Here is a 24,856-nt window from a genome sequence, read left to right as displayed (position 1 = left end):
CCCTCACCCCTCTAACAGCTGCTGTGTAAAATAAAACCAACAACAACCTGAGCAGATGACCTGAGGCAACCCTCATTGACTCTGGGGCTTCCAGGTGAGGAAAGCAAAGAAACAGCAACATGTAGCAAGATACCAGATTCCCTGCTTGCTAAGAGAGTTTCAAATCCATCACCTAGTCTGCTTTCCATACATTTAATTTCAAGAGCATGGGATTTCTGCAACTGTGATGTTTTAAACCAGAACATAATCTCCCTTCTCAAGTTCAAATTTGCTACTCCAAAAATGAAAGTAACAATGAGAACCTTAACGTAATTTTCATGATGATTTGTTTTATAACTAACCCATTCCCAGAGAAATTGCACTTCTATTGTATATTAAATGTGCAATATTTTTAAGACCTAGGTCCATTCTTCTTCCTTTTCCTCATGTCTGAACAAACATGACTATGCTGTGTTTTCAGCCTTTCCTGTGACTACTTTTTTACAATACAAAGGTTGAGACAAAAATTATGTTCCCTCCCAAGCTAATATAGTAATACAGCTCCACAAATCTGTTATTCTACTCCAAAATGTTAATTCCTTATGTAATACTACAGATTTACAAGTATTTCAAATACAAAGCAAGTATAAGGCTACTGGGCTTCTATGTTTGTATATTTGGGGTATTAGGATGTAGGAGTTCCTATCCTCTGTGTTATTTTACAGCTCATTTTTCAGTGGGGGAAAAACTACTCAGTAGAAAACCACATCATCATCTCCTCTTCTAATAGCTTGCTCACTGCAGCGAAGTTTATTTTTAATGCTATGCCCAGACATTTGGAAAATAAATACCTTTTTCTCAATTGGCTGACACATTTCTTAAGCCTTCCTCACGCTCTTCCGCATAGGCTGTGCACTGTCCTGCCTACACCATCGTCCCTGTGCCCACTGACTCCCAGAGCCGCCCTCGTGCATGTGCAGTCTCTCCAGCAAGGCACTGCAAACTACTGCAGTGCAGTCTGAGCCACAAGGAGATTGAGATCTAATCAATGAGCTGCAGCTGACTAAGCTAAAATAAAATGCTTGCTGAGCAGAACAGTCCCCTGTCATATCCTGCAATAAGGCTTCAGGAAAACATAGCCTCTATTTTCAAATAAATAATTAAGATCAAGCTGCTAAACCCTTGAACACTTTCAATTAATATTTGTGGAGCCACAGGGAATATGATTCTGAAGTCAAGGTGCCCCAGACAGAGGAAAGACACAATGCTTTCTGTACTGCATGTGACAAAACTGGCAGAGCTGAGCAACGATCAAGGAGCTCTTGTCCAAAACCTGACCTACATTAGCACAGAAGACCTTCATGACTCAGAACACCTCCATTACATAAGCATATGTTGTTCATCATCTGCATAATAATGTTTATGTTCATTTCCCCCTTCAAGTTCAAATTTTCTTCTCAGCCTTAGCTCTCCACATCAAACACATTCTGCTAGTCCAGCTCTCTGCTATAAAAATTAATGCAAGATGAAAAATTTGACCTGTGCACAAGCTAAAGAAGAAAATTCTACATATTTAAAAAACCAAAAATTTTTCAGTTCATTCCCTAGTTGCTTAAGTTCTGTTGTCTTAAGATATGCACTGACACTGACTGCTGATACTGCTGCATGGCAAAGGTGGGTTGTACAACCAGGATGTCACAGTGAATAAACCTGCTCACGTCTCTATCTGAACCACAGCAGAAGGTTGCAGCTAGGGGAAATAACAGTTAAAACCCTAAAAAAGATCATTGCATCCTGTAATATCAAATTTGTTACAAAAGGCCTTGGGATTCTCCACAAAATGGACTTTTTGGGTGGGAGGGAATAAGGGAAGGGGAGGAAATTGGGAACAAAAAACTGGACTTAGTTCTCAGAAGAGTATCCACCAAAACTGCAAGCACTTATTAATGGGCATTTTACAGACTTTAATAAAATTCCTTTCATTCATCTTGTGCATGTTACAGTCACAATCTTTTCAGTCCCTCAAACACGAGTTTGTCATTACTGTCTTCTGAATACTGCTTAGATCTGCAACACCTTTGAAACTGGATGGGTGGTATCTTATGCATCATCAACTGTTATCTCATCTAGATTTGTACAAAGGCACTAAAAAGGTGGTGTAGTTTTCATCGTCCTATTCCATACGGACCGTAACAATTGCATTACTGGCTCTCTTCATCTCTGGCAACCTGTCTCCAGTCCCAAAGAAGATGCTTCTGGATATCCTACAGGTAGGTCACAGAGGGGTGGGCAGATGCATTCTGTTTCATCTGGCATGTGCAGTACTCATTTTTAAAAGGCATAATGTTGGTTTAGACCCCACACACCAGAAGGAAAATCTGACACTCTCCTAAAGAACAAAATCAGCAGAAATGTAACTAGCTGGGCTAGCTACCTTTCTAATTAGGAAAAGTCTAGACAGCTTTTCTAAAGAAAAGTAGCATATCACCAACAGTGTTCTCTGCAGCATTTGTGCATACAGGCAAGGGCAAGCTAGTCCATACAGTACAGCTGAGCTTTCAAAAACATAAGCCCCTCAGAAGGTCCACACTACAAGAAATTGCACTGCAAAATACATTGCTCTCTCGTTTGAGTTGTGCCAGCTATAGTTGCCCTTTAAAAAGGCAATAAACAAGGAGTTTTGAAATCAGCCAAATTCAGAACATGATTTCCTTTATACCAAAGTTTAACTGCGAGGTTCGTTCTTGATGTTTAACAAAAACTTTGGCATGAAAAGCATGAAAATTTTGATTTAATTTTTCCTGCTCTTTATGGCATTTATAAGCAGCACAGTAAACTGCTAACTAACAGAGCTGTAGCAGCTGTGACAGCACTTAACAAAGCAAGGGTGTGAGGGAGCCCAGAAACTTTACTCAGGACCGTGTGGGTCTCACTGGACCTGCAGTAATGGTGGTGATGGGCCACAGGGCCTGGCTCCCCACATGAACAAGAGATCTACAGAATCTTCACAGAGCCTCTGGAAGGGAAAATCAAGAACCCTGCAATGCAAGGAAAAAAGGACGCTAGCAGTTAGCGCTCAAAGGAGTAACAGATGGATATTCCCAAGAGAAGGGAAAGCTGGCAGCAGAAGGGAGGCTCCTGCCCCACATGCAGATCTGCAGGTGCAGAATAGATTAAGCATCCTAGGAACTGGTGAGGAGGAACAAAACCTTGCCAGGGGAGCTATGTGAGCCTGAATCAAATGCCCATACAGGGAAGCAAAGGTGACTGATGATCACTGAAGATTCCTTCCTGCAGGAAATAGAAATCCCCATCTACTGACCTAATTCAACGTCTCAAGAGCTTTGTGGCTTGTTGGGAGCCTGGATATGGGATAATAAGGACAAATTGCCAAGTTTGTGTGGCCATCTGACTATTAACACTTGCAGCTACTTCATGGGAACACCAAAAGCACCTGGTTTTCAAGCAGCGACCTTGAGTATTCTAAGAGTGACTACAGACCTCGAGGCATGGGGATCTGCAGGTTTTCCTCCTAAATCCTGCCGGGGAGTGGGAGAAGCTTAGGTAGCAGAAGATGCATTGTGCAAGTCAACACCAGGCTGTCAAAGACAGGGCTTTGGCTTCTATGACCACCGGTCCCTCTTTGAGGAAAAAAAAACTGTTGGCACAAGAAGGGACCCATTTGACACAGTAGCAAGAGCATCTCTGCCAAGACTTTGCATCTCATCAAATGGCCCACTTCAAGTGCCTGTCCAAAACCACCAACACATGTGTAACAAACAGCAGCGGTTAGTGCTCTATGTGCCACTGCAAATCTATGATCTCACTGGGATTGTAGAGACTTGGTGGGACTGCTTGCATGGCTTGAGCGCTGCAATGAACAGCAAAAAAGGACTGGGAAGGCAAGCAGGTGCATTTTCACAGGAGTGGATTGAATGTACGAAGCTTTCCTTGGAGCAGGGGATGGGACAGTCACCACTGATGGGTAAGTGACCATTACAGGTAGCGTAATTAGTTGTAGGCACCTGTTACAGACTGCCTGACCAAGAATTAAAAATAGATGAAACATTCTTTACAAAACTGAAGGAAGCCTTGCAATTGCAAGCCCTGGGAGGCTTGAATTACTCCTATATCTACTGCTCCTGCACCTGTATGTTGCAGAGACAATACAGCAGGGTGAAGCAATACAGGAGTTTTTTGGTGAACATTGAGCAGAACCAAAAAAACAAGAAATGGAGGTTTGTAGTCATAACAGAAGGACAACACTGAAGAAAAGCAGTTTCCTGGGGGACCTGGTGGACAACAAGCTGTCCACGGGCCAGCAGTGTCCTGGGGGACAAGAAGGCCAATGGTATCCTGGGCTGCATTAGGAAGAGCATTGCCAGCCGGTTGAAGGAGGTGATCCTGCCCCTTTACCCAGCCCTGGTGAGGCACATCTGGAGTGCTGTGTCCAGTTCTGGGCTCCTCAGGACAAGAGAGACAAGGAGCTCCTGGAGAGGGTCCAGCAGAGGGTGGCAAACGATGAAGGGACTGGAGCCCCTCCCTTCTGAGGAAAGGCTGAGGGAGCTGGGCCTGTTCAGGCTGGAGAAGAGACACTGAGAGGGAACCTCATCCGTGTGTGTCAGTGTCTGCAGGGAGGGCTCAGAGGATGGACCAGGCTCTGCTCGGCGGTGCCGGGCAATGGGACAAGAGGCAGCGGGCAGGAACTGAGGCACGGGAAGTTCCACCTGACCATGAGGAAGAGGTTCCTCACTGAGCAGTGCCCGAGCACTGGGACAGATTGCCCAGAGAGGCTGTGGAGCCTCCCTCACTGGAGATGTTCAAGAACCATCTGGATGCAATCCTGGGCCATGTGCTCTGGGATGACCCTGCTTGAGCAGGAAGGCTGGATCAGATGCCCCACTGTGGTCCCTTTCAACTTTACCCACTCTGAATCTGTGCGTGATTCTTCTCTCCATGATCAGATCATGCACCCAAAGTTTGGAAGTCTCAGGTTCAAAAACTTCCTCTCCTACAGAAGTTCCTGCATTCTCACTTGATAGCAGAATACCACAAACACCATATATTTAAGCCACAGGTGGAATGTAAGCAGGCATATTGAAATCCCTCTCATTTAAGCTTTACACCTGTGCACAAAATTAAGATATATTCCATAGAGGGATGTTGGGAGACTCAGAGCACTGGAGAAGGCCCTGTTTACTGCGACTGAGTAATTTTTCCACTGTCTTTTTGTCAGAAAACGTAAGTCTTGAGCACCAAAAAATGTTACTAAGCTTAATGAACCAGGGATACTTTGTGAATTTATCACTGACAGTGCACCCTTGAGAAATGGAAAACTTCAGGTCAAACATACCTTTGTGAATACAGATGACATATCTTAACCACAATTTGCCACCTTTTAAACAGGAGAGAGTGTGGCTTAGAGAGGCAGGGAGGAGCATCAGAAATCAGCATCGCCTCTAGCAGTTCTGGCAAGCTGCCTGTCAGTTCCTTGCTCAGGAACTTGTCCTTGCAAGTGTTTGAAAACAAAACACACTGAAAAAATTATTTTTTGTCCACTAGCAGTCTATCCTGTTTTTCATAATGGCCAGAGTCCCCCTTGCTAGCCAGGATGTTGGCTGTGATCCAAATGCCAGAAATGCTGCTGGTAGCCAAAGAGCCTTTAGCCAGGCCCTAAGGAGCTCCCAGCACACCACGGACACCACATGGCTACAGGACCAATGCACATCTGCTCTGCCTGTCCAAAGGAGTAACTATCAAAGACTGACTTCTACAACCTGCAAAGAAATATCAAATAACGAGACTGTGGAGCACAACTGAGCTTCCCTGATTGCCAACAGAGGGGAAAAAAAGTTGCTAATGCTTCCTTACACACCTTCTGGCCCCAACCATCTTCTGTCTTTACAGAGCAATGTAAGTTCCTACAGACTGTTACCCAGCAGACTTTGTAACATGTGGCAATGGGCAAGCAGCAGAGGGGTGAGAGCATTCCTATGAAAGCAAATCCATATCACAACAGCTTTTCTCCAAGGACTAGCACTTGTGCTAATATTAGCATCCCACATAAGGGAGATCAGTTTTGTTTTCCTCGAAGCACAGGATAAACTCAGATTCAGAATAAATCTGGATTCAGTTACATCAAGTGGACCATAACCTTACAAATGCTGAGCTATCAAGTTAAACTGTCAAGTAGCCATCCTCCATACAGACATGGAAACCAAACCCATAACACACATCAAAGGCTCAGCAGAGTAACCTCTCCCTAGGAAAAAGCTGCTGGGATAGCCCTTAAAAGGAGGCCTGGGAAGCCAGAGTGGTGACAGCTGAGGATGGAGAAAACTAATGCTTAATGAAGATTATGCAGAGTAGAAATGATCCCCCCTCAAAGTTTTAATCAATCTCTAGAAAATTAGAGGCAAGCGGTAAGTTAAAAAAAAACCAAAAACCCAATAAATCCACAGCATCCTAAACACCTGGCTCATTATCTGTATTACTAGAAAGTCATTCAGAGTCTTTCTGAAATGGTGATAAATAAGATTGAAGCTCTGAATTTCAGAGGATATGAAAACAACTAATACTTTCATGGTATTATTCATAAAGTATGACAATGCTTCTGAAACTGTAGGAAACTGCAGAGAACCTACGTGAGCAGAAAACTTCCATTAAAAAACTGAGTATGACTGAAAGCAAAATCCAGACATGCTTCCAAAAAAGAGAGTGAGCCCCTTCCCTCACCTATCTTGTGTATTGTACCTCAGAACCAAACCACAGAAATACTAGGCTCAGGATGATTATGTTATAAATGTATTCTTCATGGATAAATGAATGGAAAGAGAATGGAGAGAAAAGAATTTACCTTACTGGCTTGAAATAGTCTCTTTGGTGAAATAAGTGATAAAGTTCTTATTTAAAAAAAACCAAACACAAAACCACCACAAAATTTCTCATTTCTCTTGCCTTCATACCACCCTACACCTCCATCTCCTTCCTAATCCTCAGTGCATTACTTGGGCAGCAATCACACTGTGCTTCTCCAGACAAATGCCTCGGTCCGATAAGTGGGACTCAAAGTGGTATCAGGCAGCAGGGACACAAAAGGACCAAACAGCCCAGTGACTACTGCATAATGTTAAAAGGCATTGAAGTGAATATTTATGAGGTTTTTTGCTGTATCATTTCTGTCAAAAAGCTTGACCCCCTGAAGTGTGGCATGGGAAAATAGGTACATTAGGTATATGAGACTTTACCCTGTATGATCCTCCCATATCCCAAACAAACGGAGACTTTTCACTACTTTCACGAGAGCATACTCCCACCCCCTGGGGATTGTATATATCTTTTTAGGAAAAGATCATATGTCATTCATCCTTCTATGAGACACATCTGTGGCAAGCAAGCAATCAACCACCAGATTGACCAGAACGAAGACCAACCTTCTCAGAGTCCTGCACTCTGACAAAGCCCCCGCTCACCCACACCAACCCAAGCAGGACATGGCTTGTATGACACAGCTGAAGAATCTTTTCCCCTGGAAAATGTCAAGGCTGGATGTAGAGCTGTTTCTAAAAACAGGGCCTGGGAGCAAAATAAAAGTGAAGTAATTTAAATTATGGTAAGAAAGGAACAAAATAGAGGATACAAAAGAAAAGACACTGGGAAAAATTAATTTCTTTAATTGTAAAGAAAGAACAATGTTCAAACAATGGGACTTGAAATACAGATGTAAACTATAATTACTTCATTAAGAAATGAAGAAATTTTGCAGAAAAACAACTGCCAGTTTCAGTCTGTAATGGACTTGAATTCTGACTGCAGAAAGAGGAACGGAGGGGGGCCACATTTTGTAAAGGGCAATATGGAGAAGGGTTATCCCCAAACTATAAAGCATTGATGAGGAAGTCCAGTAGTATGTAATGAGTGTCTTTCTAAGAATAAGATGCAGGCACAACCTTTGGAGCTGCTCCCAACTACAGGGAAAAAGAAAACTGAAAAGACTTACAAAAGAACAAAAAAAAAAAAAAAGAAGAAAAGAAAAAAAGAAAAATTCCTCAGCTATATTAATCTACTAAGGACACAAAATCTGCTCAGTAGCCTTTGCTTTTTTCCCACTGCCCAGCAATACCCGGCACCACAGAGTCTCTGTATTTAGCTAGCACATTATCAACATTTTCCAGAGCAACAATTATCTTGCAGATGGAAAAGGTGTGCAGACCAAAAGCTGTAAGCCTAGGATGATAAACAGAGAGATTGTATGAGCACTCTCTGCTTGCACTGTGTTCTAAAATACATCTAGGAACTCTCTGACAGATCCCAGAATATCTGAAGCTTTACACATCCTTATGAGTGACCCCAGATAACATTGTGCTGATAAAAGAACTGAAGATAAAACCCATATTACATGGCACAGAGAATGCCCCCTGCCCATACTTCCCCTCCAGGCAGGCACACTGAAATATCCCTGCTAGGAAATCTGGACAGAGTCAATAGACATAAAACCAAAGCCACAAAGGGTGAGAACAGCATTACAGGTTGCAGCTCACAGTAAGTTCAGCCTCAGAGATCAGGTCAGCCTCTAACTTCTAGGACACTTTTTTATAAAAAGCTTTAAGAATATACCAACCTGTTTCCCCAGATCACAGAGAACTGAACTAGACCAGTCCTCTGAGGCTACAGAAGTTACATGGCCAGCATTGGGCTCACCCTCTTTGTTAGTCAATATTGTACTCAGTAAGTATTGCAAGCCTGTGGAAAACATGATAATCCTAAAGGAAATAAAAAAAAAAAAAGCCACACATCTGGTAAGACAAAATCAAGCATCCCTTCTCAGATCCCCAACTCAGCTGAAGTCACCTGCTGCTTCTCACCTGGCAGAAAATGTAGCCCAGTATAAAGACCATGCACAACAACAACAAAACAAACAGAACCACAAAACCTTTCCATTCCTAATCAGTTGCAGAAATGGAAAAAAAACCTCCTTGAAATGTACTTACTGGTCGGACTTCCCCAGTAGTGTTGGTGTACTGCCGGGCCAGACCAAAGTCTAACATGTAGCACTTCCTGTATGTTGAAGGTAAGCGGCCCATGGCAAAGTTGGACTGGACAAAGAAGCAAAGAAAGAAAGTCAAATTGATGCCAGCAGCTTGGGTAAGGTGGCCATTTGTTGGCAAAACTTTATCATGCAGCTCCACATGCCTCTGGTGGAAACAAGTCAAAGAGATTAATTTTAAGATGCACCTTAAACATCATGATTAGAGAACCACTGCCTTGATGAAAAGTTCACTTCACAGATAAGAGACTGTGGAGTCTCAAAATTGCTAGAATTCACATTAGCTGAGCTAAATTTCAGCTGCTCTGAGAAAGAGCTACATTTAACACCACTAGCTCTGCAGTGAGAGCTCCATGACTTGCATAACAGGCTGGAGTTATTGTAGACAAATGCTTCTGTTCATGGTTTAGCTGCTAGCATGAATTATTCTGCCCTAACTCCCAGAATCTCCATTTACTGTATTGTATTGCCTAGATCTATCTGAACGTTCAGGCATATAGAAACCACCAGGCTTGGTTCTTAGTAAATAAACCAATAAAAAGCAAATGGAGCAGCTCATTTTTTTTTACCTCAATCTTAAAGTTCTATCCTTTACCATAATGGATGTCCACTAAAGGATTTGTAGCCAACCACATCAGTTACTGGTTTTCAGCTGAATCTGGTCAGCCAAAAGCAGCTGATTTTAAAAGGAGCAATGAGTTTGCTAGAAGGAAGCTGGTATCAGCTATGATGTAGCAACATATGTTCAGGTCAAGTAGTGAAGAGCTGTAGGAACAAGACTGGCTTCTACAACGAGACTTGGAATTACTGTGCTTTGCCCAAGCAGATGACCAACAACGTGACTGTGTTTCTGACAGCGGAAACTGTGCTCCAATTCTTTTGGCAATCACTCATACAGGATTAAGAGTATGATTTAGCTTAGTCAAACACATGAATTAGCATTTATTCAAGTGATGCATCACAGAACAAGACTTCCTTTCTGAACAACTTTTACGGTGATAATTGGCTGGACTCCAAAGGACCATTCAGAACTAGATTGCTTCATCATGGGATCTTGACTGGTGCAAGCACGACTGACAGCTACCAACCCACCATGGAGCAGCCTCTGCCAATAAAAGCTGGTTTGCTAAGCACTTAAAGGAAGGACAATACTATATTACTATTCTGTACCTCTAGGAAGTAGCCAGCATATCAGACAGTGGGAGTGTGCAAGGAGGCCTAAACGTATCTGCTGAGACCTGCCCATACTCAGACTGTCTTTACTGACTCAAGCAAAACAGACAGACATACAACCAAAAGGAAAATTTCCAAAACCACATACAGGCTTGATGTCACGATGCAGGAATCCCACAGAGTGAATGGCTTCTATTGATTCCAGAATCTGTTTGCCCAATCGCAGCGTTGTGCTCAGTGTGAAAGTCCCTCGAGGCTGACTCCTTCTGAGATCTGCAAGATTTCGGCCCTGAAACAGTCAATAAAACACTTAAACCATCACACAAAAGCAGAGCCTTTCACAGCTGTGAGTTCTAACATGTAACCCCAAAAAAGCAGACATGCTACTCAGAGCGGTGCTCACCTCATGTCTGCTTTATTTCTTGCATAAGATCTTCCAGCAGTCCATTTTAGCTTTTAAGTGATGCATTTGCTGATAAGATACCAGACTGTTATCTTGGGAAATCAGCTGGTCACTATTTGTGCAATAGGCACAGCATGGACAGCAAGCAGTGCCTCAGATTGTAGAGACCAGCATCTCCTTACTGTTAAACTCAGACCATACAGAAGCTGATTTAAGAACAACCTCTGACTGTTCTCTGAGCCATCCAGAGATTAAAGCAGTACAAATTCGATAAGCAGGTCATGATGCTGCAGTTTCATCAGAAACTTCCTAGCACACATTGTCTGGTTCACGCTCAAGCCAGCATTGTTGTGGCAACACCACAATGGGGAAAGTTGTCTATCAAGAGAATCATACCCAAAATCAGAAGAGGAGGATTTTTCCACTGACTTAATACTTATCAAAACAAATTGCTAATTTACCTCCAGTTAATTAAATTTCTGAGGAAAAACAAAAAGGCTACCAGCTATGCATGGAAATAAAGACAACTTAGGAAAGAAAAAGGAAAAAAGGGCAGAGTAAATGCAAGAAAAATCCCAGTCTTCTTTGATGTCTGTCATCTCAGTTTTGTCTATACGTCTTTAGCATTGTAAAGAGAAGCTACTAAAATGATTGTATTCCATGGCAAAGTGCTCTTCTAATCCACAGAACGAATGCATTTAGCAACTCATTAAAAACATTAGGAATAAGAGTCTGCTGTTTCAGAGAACATGCATCAAGAACAAAAGCTACAGGGACATGCTGTTCATTACTATGCTTTAGAGTCTCCTGATTCTGCTTCTGTGAAGACATCTATAGAAGACATCTATCATCTATAGAAGACCTATGCTTATAATATAAGTCCACATGAATTTGAACAAAATTCCCAACAGCAAATATATAAAAGATTCCAAACAGTTGAGGAGAAAACAGAGATTGCTCTCCAAATGCCATCTCTTCATCCACCCATTTCCAGTTCTCAAGTTATTTACAGACATTAAAGTGCCAGCTGGCTCATGTAGCATATGACAAGTCTCTCAAATTGTTTTGAGCCATGTTTCACTTCAGGCTCTGGACCCTTGAAGAATCACACCTGATACAGGCCAGCTCATAGATACAGTTCAGGCACAGCAGCCCACCCAGGTTTGCTCCTTAACATGAACAAAATCAAGCTAAATCACCTCTCTAGTGCTTAACTTCTTGAATTTCTGTGACACTTCACTAGAGGCAGCACAGCTTTGTCATCGCTATCCTGAAACATCCAAGTTACTGAACTGACAGCAGATCTTGCTTTCCACTGTAAAGCTGTTCCTTGAACACCAGCTCTCTTATCCAATGGTAACATGGAAAGCAAGACTCGTTTTTTTCAGGGCTGCACACTGAAATGTGCCATAAGTTTCCCCAGCTGCTACTGCTACCAGGAAAAGACACAAAATGAGCACTATTTTCCAAATAAACACTGTCAGGCTGATTACAGAACAGAGCAGATGCAATGAGTTGCAAAGCTTAAGAGTAGAAGCTGGTGACTGAAGAGAAATGGAGAACTGCAGTACACAACAGTCGAGGGACACATGATAAACCATGTCTCAGCAGGTCTTGAAGGAGAATTTTAGCCTGAAGAGTGATGGTGCAAAACTAGCTAAAAACTAGCTAATTTGCCTTGTATATCAGTGTCTTCATCTGCAAATAATGAAATTATTTTTAGCTCTGCCTACTCTACGAGCTCAGTTACATAGTCAAGAACAAACTAGAAAGAGAATCCATGCAGAAAAATTTTTTTCCAAGGTTAAGTCCCTTCTATCAGGCTTGGTAAGGACAGGATTGGGTAGAAGCCTTGTTCTTCCATGAGGTCCAGGCCAGCCCCTTCACGATTCATATTCACACTCACACTGCAGCAGCAGCAATAGCCAGGGTTGTTTAGAGAGCAAAAGGATTTTTTCTATCCATAACAGTAGTTGGGATGCCAACGGTACATAAAAGGCAAACCCAAGCACCAGGAGTTTACTGGTTTTATACAACTGTCTTGCAAAGCAGAACTACAAAAGAATCATAAGATTATTTTAAAGAAGTACTTGGATCTGCTGGTACCTGCTTTACTTCATCTACCCTGTCTAGCAGTGCAGTCACCGTGTAGTAGCTACCCAAGTATTTGCCCTTATTGACTTGGTATCAGCAGCGTTCAAACAGGAGTAAACACTTCCACAGCAGAAGCTGAGTTACTGCTGAGCTTGGGAGAGACAGAGGAGCCAGAGATCACGGCCTTTCACAGAGAAACTGTGCTGCTGCTGTGACACCGCTGCTCTCACTCTGAGCTCTGATACAAGACATATTTTGAATGCTGCATCACAGCTCAGCAGGAGGTATTTCAAAGAGCTGCCACTGCTGCACAACGCTGTGGGTTGCTCCTGGGAGCATTCTGAACTGAGTGCTTTCCCTCAGAAAACTGACAGAAAGGCATCTTAAACAGAAAAGCAGAGCTATGAAATATTTTAGCACATACTGACGACTGGAGCCATCCCAAGGGTTATCAGAGCAACACCACCCCTTCTCACTGTCTTCCATTCCATCCTCTTTCCGTGTCCAACCAAGTCTTTACACCACTGCTTGGCCTTATTCTCTCAGTGTAAATCCTTCTCAGTGATGCCATCTCTACTGGACAGATGGGAGAGGCGAAGAACAGAACTCACCTGAAGCTGCATGACCACATAATTAAACTTTTCATTTCTTCCACAGCCAATAAATCTGCAAACATGATCCTTCCCTGAAAAGAAACAGAAATGAAGAGAATAGAACATAAGATAACGACCTGTGATCATGATGTTCAGAAAAATGGTTTCTGATTCAGGGCTGGTACCCATAAAGTGGTATCAAGTAAGAAGTTTTGCATAACAAATTGAGCTCAGCTCATTACACCAACTTTATTCAGTACAAGCTGACTTGTACACACAACCACCACACTCACCTACTAGCACTGCTTACCCTGAAAGAGCTAATCTAATACTACCTTGACATGAACAAACCCTGACTTTAATAGTCAGAGACACCTGGAAAAGAAAGATGCTTATGGAAATACTCCATTGAAACATTAAAGCAATTTTGTAACAACAGAAGGAAAAAAATAGGGGCCATTCTGGGTCAAGTTTTGGCATGATATTAGTACAAACTACACCTGTTCAGGCAAAATCAAACTAACTCAGCTACCCCACAATACACAGCTGGTCCTCGGGGGGGGAGTGGAGGCTGTGGTTTCAGACCCTGACCTGTAATGGATTTGTGATAGTTTGCTCTCTGGATTCTCGGAAGGGGAAGGAAGAGGAATGAGTTCCCCTAATAGCAGACTGCTGATAACAGAGTAAAGGTTGATGTACATCACAATGGTGAATTCTTGGTTCCTGGTGGGGTTTCTAAGCAGGGAAGGGGGTGAGTATCATTGCATAACTTTACCCTATGTTTCTTTGTAGCACTTGAGCAAGGATGATTTGAATTAGTTTTTAAACCAAAGCTTATTATTTAATAATTAATTAATTCCCAATTTTAAACAAAAAAAGGGAAGAACGTGAACACAGAGTATTGAGTAACTGCACTGCCTGTAGCACCCTCAGTGCCCTGCTATTGCTGTCACTGTGTGCACCACAGGCCTGGGGCATCAGAAACTGCTGGGGACAGCAAGACATGACGGAATAGGGACGTGGAGAGCAGCAGGAGACAAAGGAAGGAGCAGCTTTCTCACTGGAGAACCAGAGCTTTGGCCAGAGCAGTACACATAGCTGTGGAACACGGAGCTACATCCCAGGACCCTCAGTAAGAGCATCAAGAGCCTTCAGGTCCCAGCAGCATCCCACACCAGAACAACCACACTCTCTCTCCTACCATAAGGAGATAAAAGAGCTGCTGGCAACCAGAACTGGAGGGATAGAGGCCCTAACTACTCCTTAATCCCTTTGGAAGAACAGGTTTAAAACAAACAAACAAACCAACCCCAGTTCTAGTATCCACCTGTATCTGGTTAGATGAAGAAGAAGGTTATGTATTTGCAGATCCTTCATGTCTCTGGCATGGACATTATCCAGTCTCAGGACTGAATGTGCAAGACCATGCCGAAACCATCAAGGAATGTCACAAGCCACCATACTTCAGGAAAAGATACTCAGAGATTAGGAAAGTATTCTCTTCAGTATGTGACAGAATCTTCTGAGTTGGAAGGGACCCACAAGGATCATCGAGTCCAACTCCTGGCCCTGCACAGGACGATCCTCAAGAGTCACACCATGTGCCTGAGAGCATTGTCTGAACACCTCTTCAGCCCTGTCAGGCTTGGTGCTGTGACCACTGCCCTGGGGAACCTGTTCCAGTGCCCAAGCACCCTCTGGGTGAAGAACCTTTTCCTGATATCCAACCTCAGCCTCCCCTGACACAACTCCAGCCATTCCCTTGGGTCCTGTCACTGGTCACCAGAGAGAAGAGATCAGTGCCTGCCCCTCTGCTTTTACCTCGTGAGGAAGCTGCAGACTGCGATGGGGTCTCCCCTCAGTCTCCTCCAGGCTGAACAGACCAAGCGACCTCAGCCGTTCCTCACACGGCTTCCCCTCAAGGCCCTTCACCATCTTCATTGCCTTCCTTTGGGCACTCCCGAACAGGTTTATATCTTTTTTCTATTGCAGTGCCCAAAACTGCCCCCAACACTCGAGGTGAGGCTGCCCCGGTGCAGAGCACTGGACAATCCCCTCCCTTGCCCTCCTGGCTGCCAGGGCACTGCTGACTCATGTTCAACTTGCCATGGACCAGGACTCCCAGGTCCCTCTCCAAGGCACTGCTCTCTGGCTTCTCATTCTCCAGTCTGTACATCCAGGGCTGCACCATCCCAGGTGCAGAATCTGCCACTTCCCCTTGTTGAACTTCCTATGGCTGGTGATTGCCCAGTCCTCTCATTTGTCCAGGTCTCTCTGCAGGGCCTCCCTGCCCTTGAGGGAGCCAACAGTGCCTCCCAGTTTTGTATCATTTGTGAACTTGCTTAGTATCCCCTCCAGTCCTGTGTCCAGGTCACTGATGAAGATATTGAAGAGCACAGGGCCAAGGATGGAGCCCTGTGGAAGCCCACTGGTGACAGGTCCCCAGTTTGATGTCCCCCCATTCACTGTAGACCTCTGTGCCCCACCCATGAGCCAGCTGCTCACCCATCACAGGATGTGTTTATCCAGCTGAGGAACGGACATTTTGTCCAGAGGATACTATGAGAGAAAGTATCAAAAGCTTTACTGAAACCCAAAAATATTACACCAACTATCTTCCCTTGATCAACTGGACAGGTTACCCTGTCATAAAGGAAATCAGGTTTGATAGGCAGGACTTGCCTCTCATGAAGCCATGCTGGCTGTGACCAATGATTGAGCTGTCTCTCAGGTGTTTTTCAATACCTCCCAGAACCATCTCCTCCATAACTTGACCAGGCACTGAAGTGAGACTGACAGGCCTGTAGTTTCTGGGGTCCTCCTTCTTTCCCTTCTTGAAAATCAGGACAATGTTCACCACCTTCCAGTCAACTGGGACCTCTCTGGATTCCCAAGACTATTCAAAAATTATTGAGAGAGGTTTTGCAATGACATCAGCCAGCTCTTTGAGGATTCTTAGATGAATCCGAGTAGGCCCCATAGATCTGTAGGGATCCAGCTGGAGCAGCAGATCCTGCACAATTTCAGGGTCAACTGGGAATTGATCATTCTCAAAGTCATGGTCCTCCAAGCTCAGGGCACTGAGACCCACTTGGTCCATCAGCCATGTTGAAGACAGAGGCAAAGAATGCATTAAGCACCTCTGCCTTGTCCACATCCTGTTTGTGAGGTGACTATCTCCATCCTGTAATGGGCTGATGTTATTTTTACACTGCCGACTGCCATTAATATATTTGAAAAAGCTTTTTTTCATTGTCCCCCACAATTCTGGCCAGCTTCAACTCCAGCTGAGCTTTGGCTGCATGAATTTTCTCCCTACAGTGGCAAGCAGCATCTCTGTATTTTTCCCATGTCACTGACCTTGCTCCCACTGGGCACAGGCTCTTCCTTGCTCCTGTTTCTCACATACCAGGCCCACGGCCTGTGTGTGCCTACAGATACTGGGTGCTGCTGGTTGACAAGCTCATTGCAAAATCAGTGTTGATTTTGACAGAGAGGTTTTTGGCTTTCTGAGGAAACCTCTTGAGATACTGTGTGGATATAGAACACGTCCTGGTGTGGGTATTACCAAGAAGGAACCACCAGGAAGCCTCAGCTGTCCCACCCACCTTCCTGCCACATGCCCCAATAGGGATGGCTGTGCTGCTTGCCAATGCGAAGGGACCCTCAGAGCCAGAGTTGTGGCTACGAAGTCAACACACCTGGATAACCTCAGAAAGAACCAGTTCAGTTTCTTTAGGAGCTCGTGCTACTCCTGTGCTTCAGCAAACTAGCCACCTACACAGGTTGCAAGTCCACACTCATCCCAGCCATGATTCACAGATTTGCACAGACACACTGTAGTCCCACTTTGCTTTGTTCGCCTTTCAGAGCACCAGGGGATGGATATTGAGGCAAAAGCCAAAAAGCAGTGACTGTTTCTAGTGACAGTGAGAGCTATTGTGTGGTAAAAAGGGTAAATTACTCATTTTTTGTACTTGCTTTTATTGTTTTAAATAATTGCAAAGCACGGACACCATGTGCTTTTTGTTGCTGCAAAACTACAGACAAGAACATTAAAATCCAACCCTCTGACAGGGAGAACTTGCCCACCTAAATCACTAATTTCAGTGAAACAGGAGGGGCAGTGTCTAATGATATGACTTAAGACACAACCTTGCTAATTTCTTACTGTCTCTTCTGATTTTGAGTGTATTTCTGAGATCTTTCTTTTTTTAAAATCAGTTTCCCCCATAACACTATTGTTTTCTGGATCGCAAAATTTTACAGAAAAAAAAAGCATTTTAGTTTTTATTATTTTTGAGAATTGTTTGCCTGTTTAGGATGACAGTGTGTTTCTGCTTACTATAATATTTGAAAATAATGAATTGACTGACAGTTCTTGATGACCTGCATCCCCAAACTGACTTCACTTTATACTGAATCCTCCTTTCCAGCTTAAAATGGGCTTGGACCTGACCTGTTGGTCTTGGGAATTTAGGCTCTCCCTGGAACAGCTCTGCCATGCACTGTTTTGCAACACAAGCAACACCAGGAAAACAGAAGAAAGGGGGTGAGGGAAAACTGTGCCCATTTCTGCATGAAACAAAAAGAATATAACAGAGTGTAGAGAAAGCAGGCCACAGTTAGACGTGGTCCATGTACAGCCAGCCAGTCATACAGGTGGGATAAATGCCTGCAGCACCCAACCCTCTGGGTCCTAGAGGCTTTCACTCCTTTGCCATCTAAAGGAGGCACCAGATTACAACTGTTTGCTCTCTTGGAACAGTTCATGCCATGCTGAAGTAGCAGATCGAGGCTGACAGTCAGGTGTGACTTTGGGATTCCTGCAGCTCAGTCCTGAGGCTGATCAGAATTATGAAGCACACAAGAACAATCGTGTTAATAACCTCCTGTGCAGACAGGATGATGGAACTGTCATACTTCCCTTAAAGGCAGCAGGAAATAGCCCTCTCTTCTCATACATGCCCTCCTCAAGCATGGAGATCATAGCACAGAGCAGAAAAGCATATTTTAAACCAGAAAAGAAAGAAGAGGGGAGTAGGAAAATGTTTTGTTTTTTTTTTTTTTTCAAGGTATATTTAGTATGGGAAGCCTCAGAACCATTTTACTGCACTGCCAGATGACACTTGCTCCTGTACTAGACTGCTCTGCTCAACAGCTGCCCAGATATTTCAGAGGGTCACAAGTTATACCATAGAAAATATTCTCTGTATCTGTATTTGTTTGTTACTAAAATAAAGGAAAGAACAGGGTAATAGATTTTAAAGAGTTTTGGCCTGTTAATTAACTAGCATTGGAGGAACACATCAGCCCAATGTTCATAAGCACTCACTGGAGGAAAGTTTCAGAGTATTTTATTTTATTCACAAGCATTTAGTTAAGGCAAAATTTTAATGTTCAGCCATAGAAAAACATTCTTTCTACTGTGGTCTTTTAACTACAATGAATATAATAATGTCCCATAATACAGGGTAAGAAATATTTCAGTCACTGAAATGGTCTTCATCATCCTTGTTCTGAAGAAACTTAAAAATTACAGTCAATAATTATGTTCTCATGTATAAAAACCCCTTCCACCCTTAGAGAGATATTCATCACCTTCTAGAGATACGATTAAAGTCCCCATTTGAATACTTCAAACCTTTCATTACATGAAAAGCTTTCATTACACAGCCCCTAAAAGAACCTAAATTATGATCCTTTTTTGAGTCTATTTTTTTCATATGGATCAATTTCCAACTGGCGGACACTAATATTCATTCCAATCTTCTACTCATTTAAGTTCTTAAACATTCCTAATGTATTTTCGATGCAGCAATGAAACTAATCAAATCAACACTAAGAAGGAAATATGTGAGATTATTGTTGCAACTTGAAGTTGGTTTTTTTGTAACAGATTCCATATTTCCTGTGTTTTCACCAGAAAACCATTAACCACTCTTCTCCACAAAGAAGTTAAAAAATTTATTTTTTAAATTTTATGCTAAAATTCTGTGATTCATCTCCATAGAGTAGCTGTCTCATTCCTATCAGTTCACCCAAAACACTGAAGTAACTTCTATTGCATGAATTATCATAGATCTCACAGCAATTGTTACTCTTATTACTGTTACCTTACCAATTGTTGCATTTTCTCCTGCACAAGACCAACACTGACACAACATCTCGAGTTCAGCACTGACCACCAGGATGGTGGCAGGGAAAGGAGAATGTAACACTAACAAAAAGAGCCAGACAACGGGGTTTGTTCAGCCTTTAGGAAGGCAATAGAAGGGACACTATCTGCTGGTCAGAGCTACCTAACACAAGAGTGCCAAGAAGATAGAGCCTGATGTTTCTCAGAGGTTTCAGCTGGGCTGGAGTTCATTTTACTCCTAATAGCTGGTACAGTGCTGTGTATTGTATTTAGGATGAGAATAATGTTGGTAACACAGGGATGTTTTGGCTGTTGCTTAGTAATGCCCACCCTAAGTCCAGTTTTCAGTATTCCCCTGCTCTGCCAGTGAGGAGCTGCACAAGAAGCCAGGAGAGAGCTGTGAGAGACAGCAAAGATTGATGTCTCAAGACATTTTGGGGTGCATGCCTGTGGGGAAAGGGAAGGTTGGGTCTTGCCCTGGCAGTGCACCCCTAGAGCCAGTATGCCAGCCTGGCAGAGCTGCCAGTCATTGTCACACTGGAGAAAATGCCCCACACCCCACCCCTGGAGCCCCTAACCAAGCTCCTGAGTGGCCAAATGACCAGAAGTCCCACCTGGGGGAAGGGCCCAGAAAGGCCAAGGGGTATTTAAGGCTGAACATGAGATGAGCACACGTCTTGACCCTAACTCCTCTCGGAGTTTCTATCAGCTGAACATCACTGGAACCCAGGAGTTGGTAGCTCCATGGGTCCTTTTCTATCTCTTTTCTGTCCTTCTCCTTCTTCTAATTCCCTCTTTTTGGTTAACTTAAAATCAAACGGGCTTAGAGTTTGTGAAGTTGAGTGGGCTAAGTCAATGCTTTGAGAAGTGTTTTGTGTTGATTGAATGCTGCTCTAAACCTTCTGCCAAAGTCCTCTGATTCTCTAAAGCTGCCAGTAAAATCTATTTTGTTGTTTTGACCTCTTGAGAAGATCTTGTCTGTGTTTCTCCCATGTGTCTGACACAAGAGTGCATGAACAACCCAGAGAGTTCTCTGGGGTCTTGCAGGGGCACAGCTGGAACAGCTGACCTGAATGGGCCAAAGGGATACTGCTCACCATGGAATATCACGCCTGGTATAAAAACTGGGGCAGGTTGGCCAGGAGCCACGGATGGCTGCTTGGGAATGTGGTGGGCATTGCTCAGAGGGTGGTGCATCACTTGCACTTTTTGGGTTTTATTTCTCCCTTTCATTTGTTATCTCCCTTTTCATTACTACTATTATTGTTCTTATTTCAATTAATAAACTGCTCTCATCTCACCCCATGGGTTTTACATTTTTTTCACTCCTCCCCACTCCGTAGGGGCAGGGGTGCTGAGTGAGCAGCTGTGTGGTACTTAGTGCCAGCTGGGGTTAACCCATGACAGAGGTACACAGAGAGGCACTGGGCATGAGCTGCAACGTGGGAAGTTCCTATTAGGTGTGATTTCTTCTTCCCCCACGAGGATGGTGAAGCCCTGGAACAGGGGCCCAGAGAAGCTGTAGGATCTCCATCTCTGGAGGTTATTCAAGATTTCACTGACAAAAGCCCAGAGCAACCAGATCTATTTCTTTTCTGCTTGGAGCATGAGGCTGTACTAGAGACCTCCAGAGGTCCTCCCTGCCAGCCTAAATTTTCTTCTGGATCTGTGTCACACTGACTTGGAAAAGCCCAAGTGCTTAGGTCACTAAGCACAACACAACTTGCTCAAGCACTTGGCACTGCTGGAGTCTCTATGATATGCCCAGCTGTTCACATGTAGCTGTACAATTGCTCTCACTGGTGTTCGGAAAGCTGCAGTTGTTTCTCAATGCTCTACAGTACAATGTACATTTTTGAGCTATCCTCTTCTTTATTTGCCTGTCAGTATCTGGTTTATCAGCTTATCACAGATTCTGTATTGTGGGGATATTGAATTCACTTCTGTACAAATATTGTAAAGAAATGGAGGATACATCAGGACTAGAAAATGAAATGAGAGTTATTTTCATCATCTTCTAACTTTACTTGGAAATGCTGCCTTTAGCTTGGCAGAGCTGGCTCACATGGGCTTCTTTCCTCTGCAGGTACCAAGTTTCACCTCTGGCCAGACAAACCAGCTGACTTCAGGGACTTGTCAACTCAGCTGGACAAAGGAATTTTGGACATGAAAGAAAACAAATTCTGTGCTGGAAGTAAGGCTTAAATAACTACACTACTCAATAGTCATCAGCTAGGATTTAACCAACTGGGTTAAGCTTGCTAGTGCTTCTGTAATAAATCAATGAACTACTGGACACAAAACCCCAAAGGCTTGTCACTGTCCCCTAATCAAACAGTAAAAGGTAAAACTGACTGAGCTTGCATGGCATAATTTCCTCTAGTTGTTTCCCAAGACTAACAACTTTAAGATGAATAAGTGATAATAGATCCCACACAGGTCAAAGCACAGTAAGTCTTAAAAAAAGTGTGGTTTAAATCCTTTTTCAGCCATCCCATGACCTTCCCCCACCGAACGGCACCACAGTTAGCACAGAAAACAAGTGTCCCAAATGCCAGTTCATTCAAACACTCCTACACATGGAAGAATGCAGTGCTGGATAGAGAAGCTCAAGTTACAGCAAGTCTGTAAATCTGCCACCCTGTGATGGCCTAAAAGCCTGCCAAGGGTAATGTACTCTGCTTTCTAGTCTTTGCATATAGCTTGCTTACATCAACCTAGCAAAATACTGTAGAAACACAAACTGTGTCCACAAAAGTAACAGAAACTGAATCACAGAGAGTTAAGACACCACTTTAACACAAAAACCTCACAAATGCAATAACAACAAAAACTAGGACTGGTGAGTAAGAAAAACAAGGTCCCTTTCCTTCCAATATTTTGCTAGGAAACTCTTATCTGTCCAACCCCTGGCAATAAAGAGGGAATGAGCAGCACAGACTTGCTTTACTATTTGCTGTAACAAAATCAGGTACTCAGAAACTACACTGCCTGTGACCAGGCTGCATCTTGCACAACTACTCAATATGCAGAAGATCTCTGCACTGCAGAATAAAATTAATCAGAGTCCTACACAATGAAACTGGTTACACTGAGAAGAAGGCATTTACAAAGAAAACACCACACTGAAGAGAGCTTAGGAACACCTGGCAGCCGAGTGAGATCAAACGCAAATACTTAGGGCCTTGTAGCCTCACACCAGGGCAACATTGCCACTGCAGATGAACAGAAAACAGTGCTCAGCACCAGAATAATCTGGCCATTTTAAATTACAATCTGCTAGGCTGCTCCAAAGAGAATCCCATCACAGGAGACTGAATGTTGTGGCCATATCCATATTTTAGAGAGCCTATGAACCAGAAGGCATACAAAGTGCACTGCTTGTGAGAGATCCTTTTGCAGTGCCCTGGTCTCACAAGACCCCAGGGTGCTCCCAGAGACACCTATCAAGAAGTGGGTAAGGACAGGGAGGATACTTTTGAATTCAAAGCATCTGCTTCTGAGCCTCACACAGCCCCAGCTGAGCATTAAGAGAGAACACAATTCCTGGTTTGCCACCTAAGATAGTTTCTATACCCCTCTCTGCAGAAGTCCACTGGATTTCATCACAGATACTGGTTTACAGTTTCTGCAATTAAGGTTGCTGTTAGAAAGGCAGACTGACAGACAGCCCAAGCCAAGCACCTCAAAAGCTATGCCAGAGCTGTTCTCACAGAGATGTAGCATTTTGATTAACCTCAAAGATCTCATAGACAGGAAACTGAGTCCAGACAGTACTAATGCTCCTTTGCCACCTGAATATTGCTCCACAGCAAATTCAGGGTTGGGGAAAAAATCACAGACAGAACAAGCAGGTTGCTGTCCGTTGGTATTTCAAAGGGTTAGAAAAGCATTGAAGAGATGGAAAAACATCTGCTCATCCAGACATGATAGTACTCTTCCTTCCATGTGTTCAATGATAGGAAGCCATCCTATTTTTTCTCCTCCTGATTCAAAAAACCAGGAGCCTCAGAGTCCTGGTTTATAAAAGCAATGAGGTTTTAAAGAAAGCCCCCATATTGCCTTAAATCATTACAACTACCACGTGTCACTGTTCCAAGAGTGGCTCTGGGTCATGTAAGGTTTTCTGAGCAAACAGACCATGAAGTTCTGTTTCAGGTGCACACCAAGTAATCCCCAAATCCTAAAGCAGAGTGAAAACTAACAAATGGACCCTCGGACAGGAGGGCAGATTAAAAAACCCAAAGCAAACTAATCCAAAGCAAAATGGCCTGAATCCATGAAGTTTATAATGTAAAACCCCCAAGCCATATCTGCTGGAGATGTATAGGCCTGAACAGCTGCTGCTACCCACTGATCTGCAGGTACTGTACTGCTCACTAATGGAGACATTGCTTAAGAGGCTGAGACACAGAAAACCCAACCAAAGCCTTTCTTGCTCTCTGAATATGCAAGTTACTAATTCACTTAGCCACACAGATCTTACTTCCATTTACTTTTTAATGCACATGACCCAAAGGCTTGTCTACACAGCAAAACACTGGTGAGTACAACTACACCAGCAACCTCCTCTGCTGGAAACAATCTGCAGGAAGTGTTTTGCCAGTGCAGCTTAGACTTGGTTTCAAAATCCTTGCCTGCAAAGTAGAAAATTCCAATAGGTTAAAATTGTGTGCAAATGGTACCATCACACACATCTTGCTTAAAGATAGTTTTACAGTAGTGACTAAGGTAATAAAATGAGGGCTTGGCACTAAAATAGAATTCTGTCGGAGAAGCTGTATTCATGCACAAGTTCACTGTGCAGATGTGCCCAAACTATCCCTGAAACAGTTTCTGAATTTGTTATTGGTTAAGATTTTCAACCCTAGTAGTGTAATTCTCTACTAGCTTCTCTAGGAGCAACAAGACAATGTAAGCCAAATAGTGCTTCACAAGGATTAAAATAAAAAGCTATCTTGTGATGCTCTGATTAGAATTGGCCAGAAAGAGTAGCACCAGACAGAATGTCTTGAGCCCTGCAAGTTCAGCCTGAACAAGGAAATATTCTACAGCAACTTTGTGAGACCAAAAGGTTTTGATTTTGACTAACACAGTCCACGGAAGGCGAGAAAAAGACAAAAATGTTGCTAAAACTTTTTGGGCAAAGATGCAACAACAGGACAACAGAGAGCTCCAGCTCATCACCTGCTTGAGCAAGAAACTCCATAAGGTGACTTCTCAATTGTGTTTTGCCCAAAGCATAAAAGGGCACCATTGCTGGTGTTTCACACATCCAAGACAATTAACAGATTTGGAAGTTTGGTCAGAAGATGATTTACGATCCCTCCAAGTAACGATGCAAGTTAGAAAGAACTTTGCCTTTGGGAAACATATTAATAACTAAACAGATACAGAAAAGGCACTATACAGCTAGAAAAATCAAATCA

At 43.3% G+C, this 24,856-nt stretch overlaps 1 protein-coding gene across 3 annotated transcripts in view; it reads right to left on the bottom strand.

Moving 5' to 3' along the window:
• Positions 1 to 24,856, bottom strand: part of TTBK1 (tau tubulin kinase 1) — a 109,060-nt gene that overhangs the window by 57,091 nt on the left and 27,113 nt on the right. For 2 of the 3 annotated variants that reach the window (XM_048299205.1, XM_048299204.1), the window contains exons 4-6: positions 13,307 to 13,380; positions 10,347 to 10,487; positions 8,970 to 9,074 (exon numbers count right to left, since the gene is read on the bottom strand). In XM_048299205.1, the coding sequence (XP_048155162.1) occupies positions 8,970 to 9,074; positions 10,347 to 10,487; positions 13,307 to 13,380 (320 nt within the window). Of the gene's footprint in view, positions 1 to 7,412; positions 7,562 to 8,969; positions 9,075 to 10,346; positions 10,488 to 13,306; positions 13,381 to 24,856 lie in introns of those variants that run through there. The other variant, XM_048299206.1, reaches the window with a different exon arrangement.

The sequence above is a fragment of the Corvus hawaiiensis genome, chromosome 3 (genome assembly GCF_020740725.1).
Source record: "Corvus hawaiiensis isolate bCorHaw1 chromosome 3, bCorHaw1.pri.cur, whole genome shotgun sequence".
Taxonomy (NCBI): domain Eukaryota; kingdom Metazoa; phylum Chordata; class Aves; order Passeriformes; family Corvidae; genus Corvus; species Corvus hawaiiensis.
This window is presented reverse-complemented; position numbering and strand designations above follow the sequence as displayed.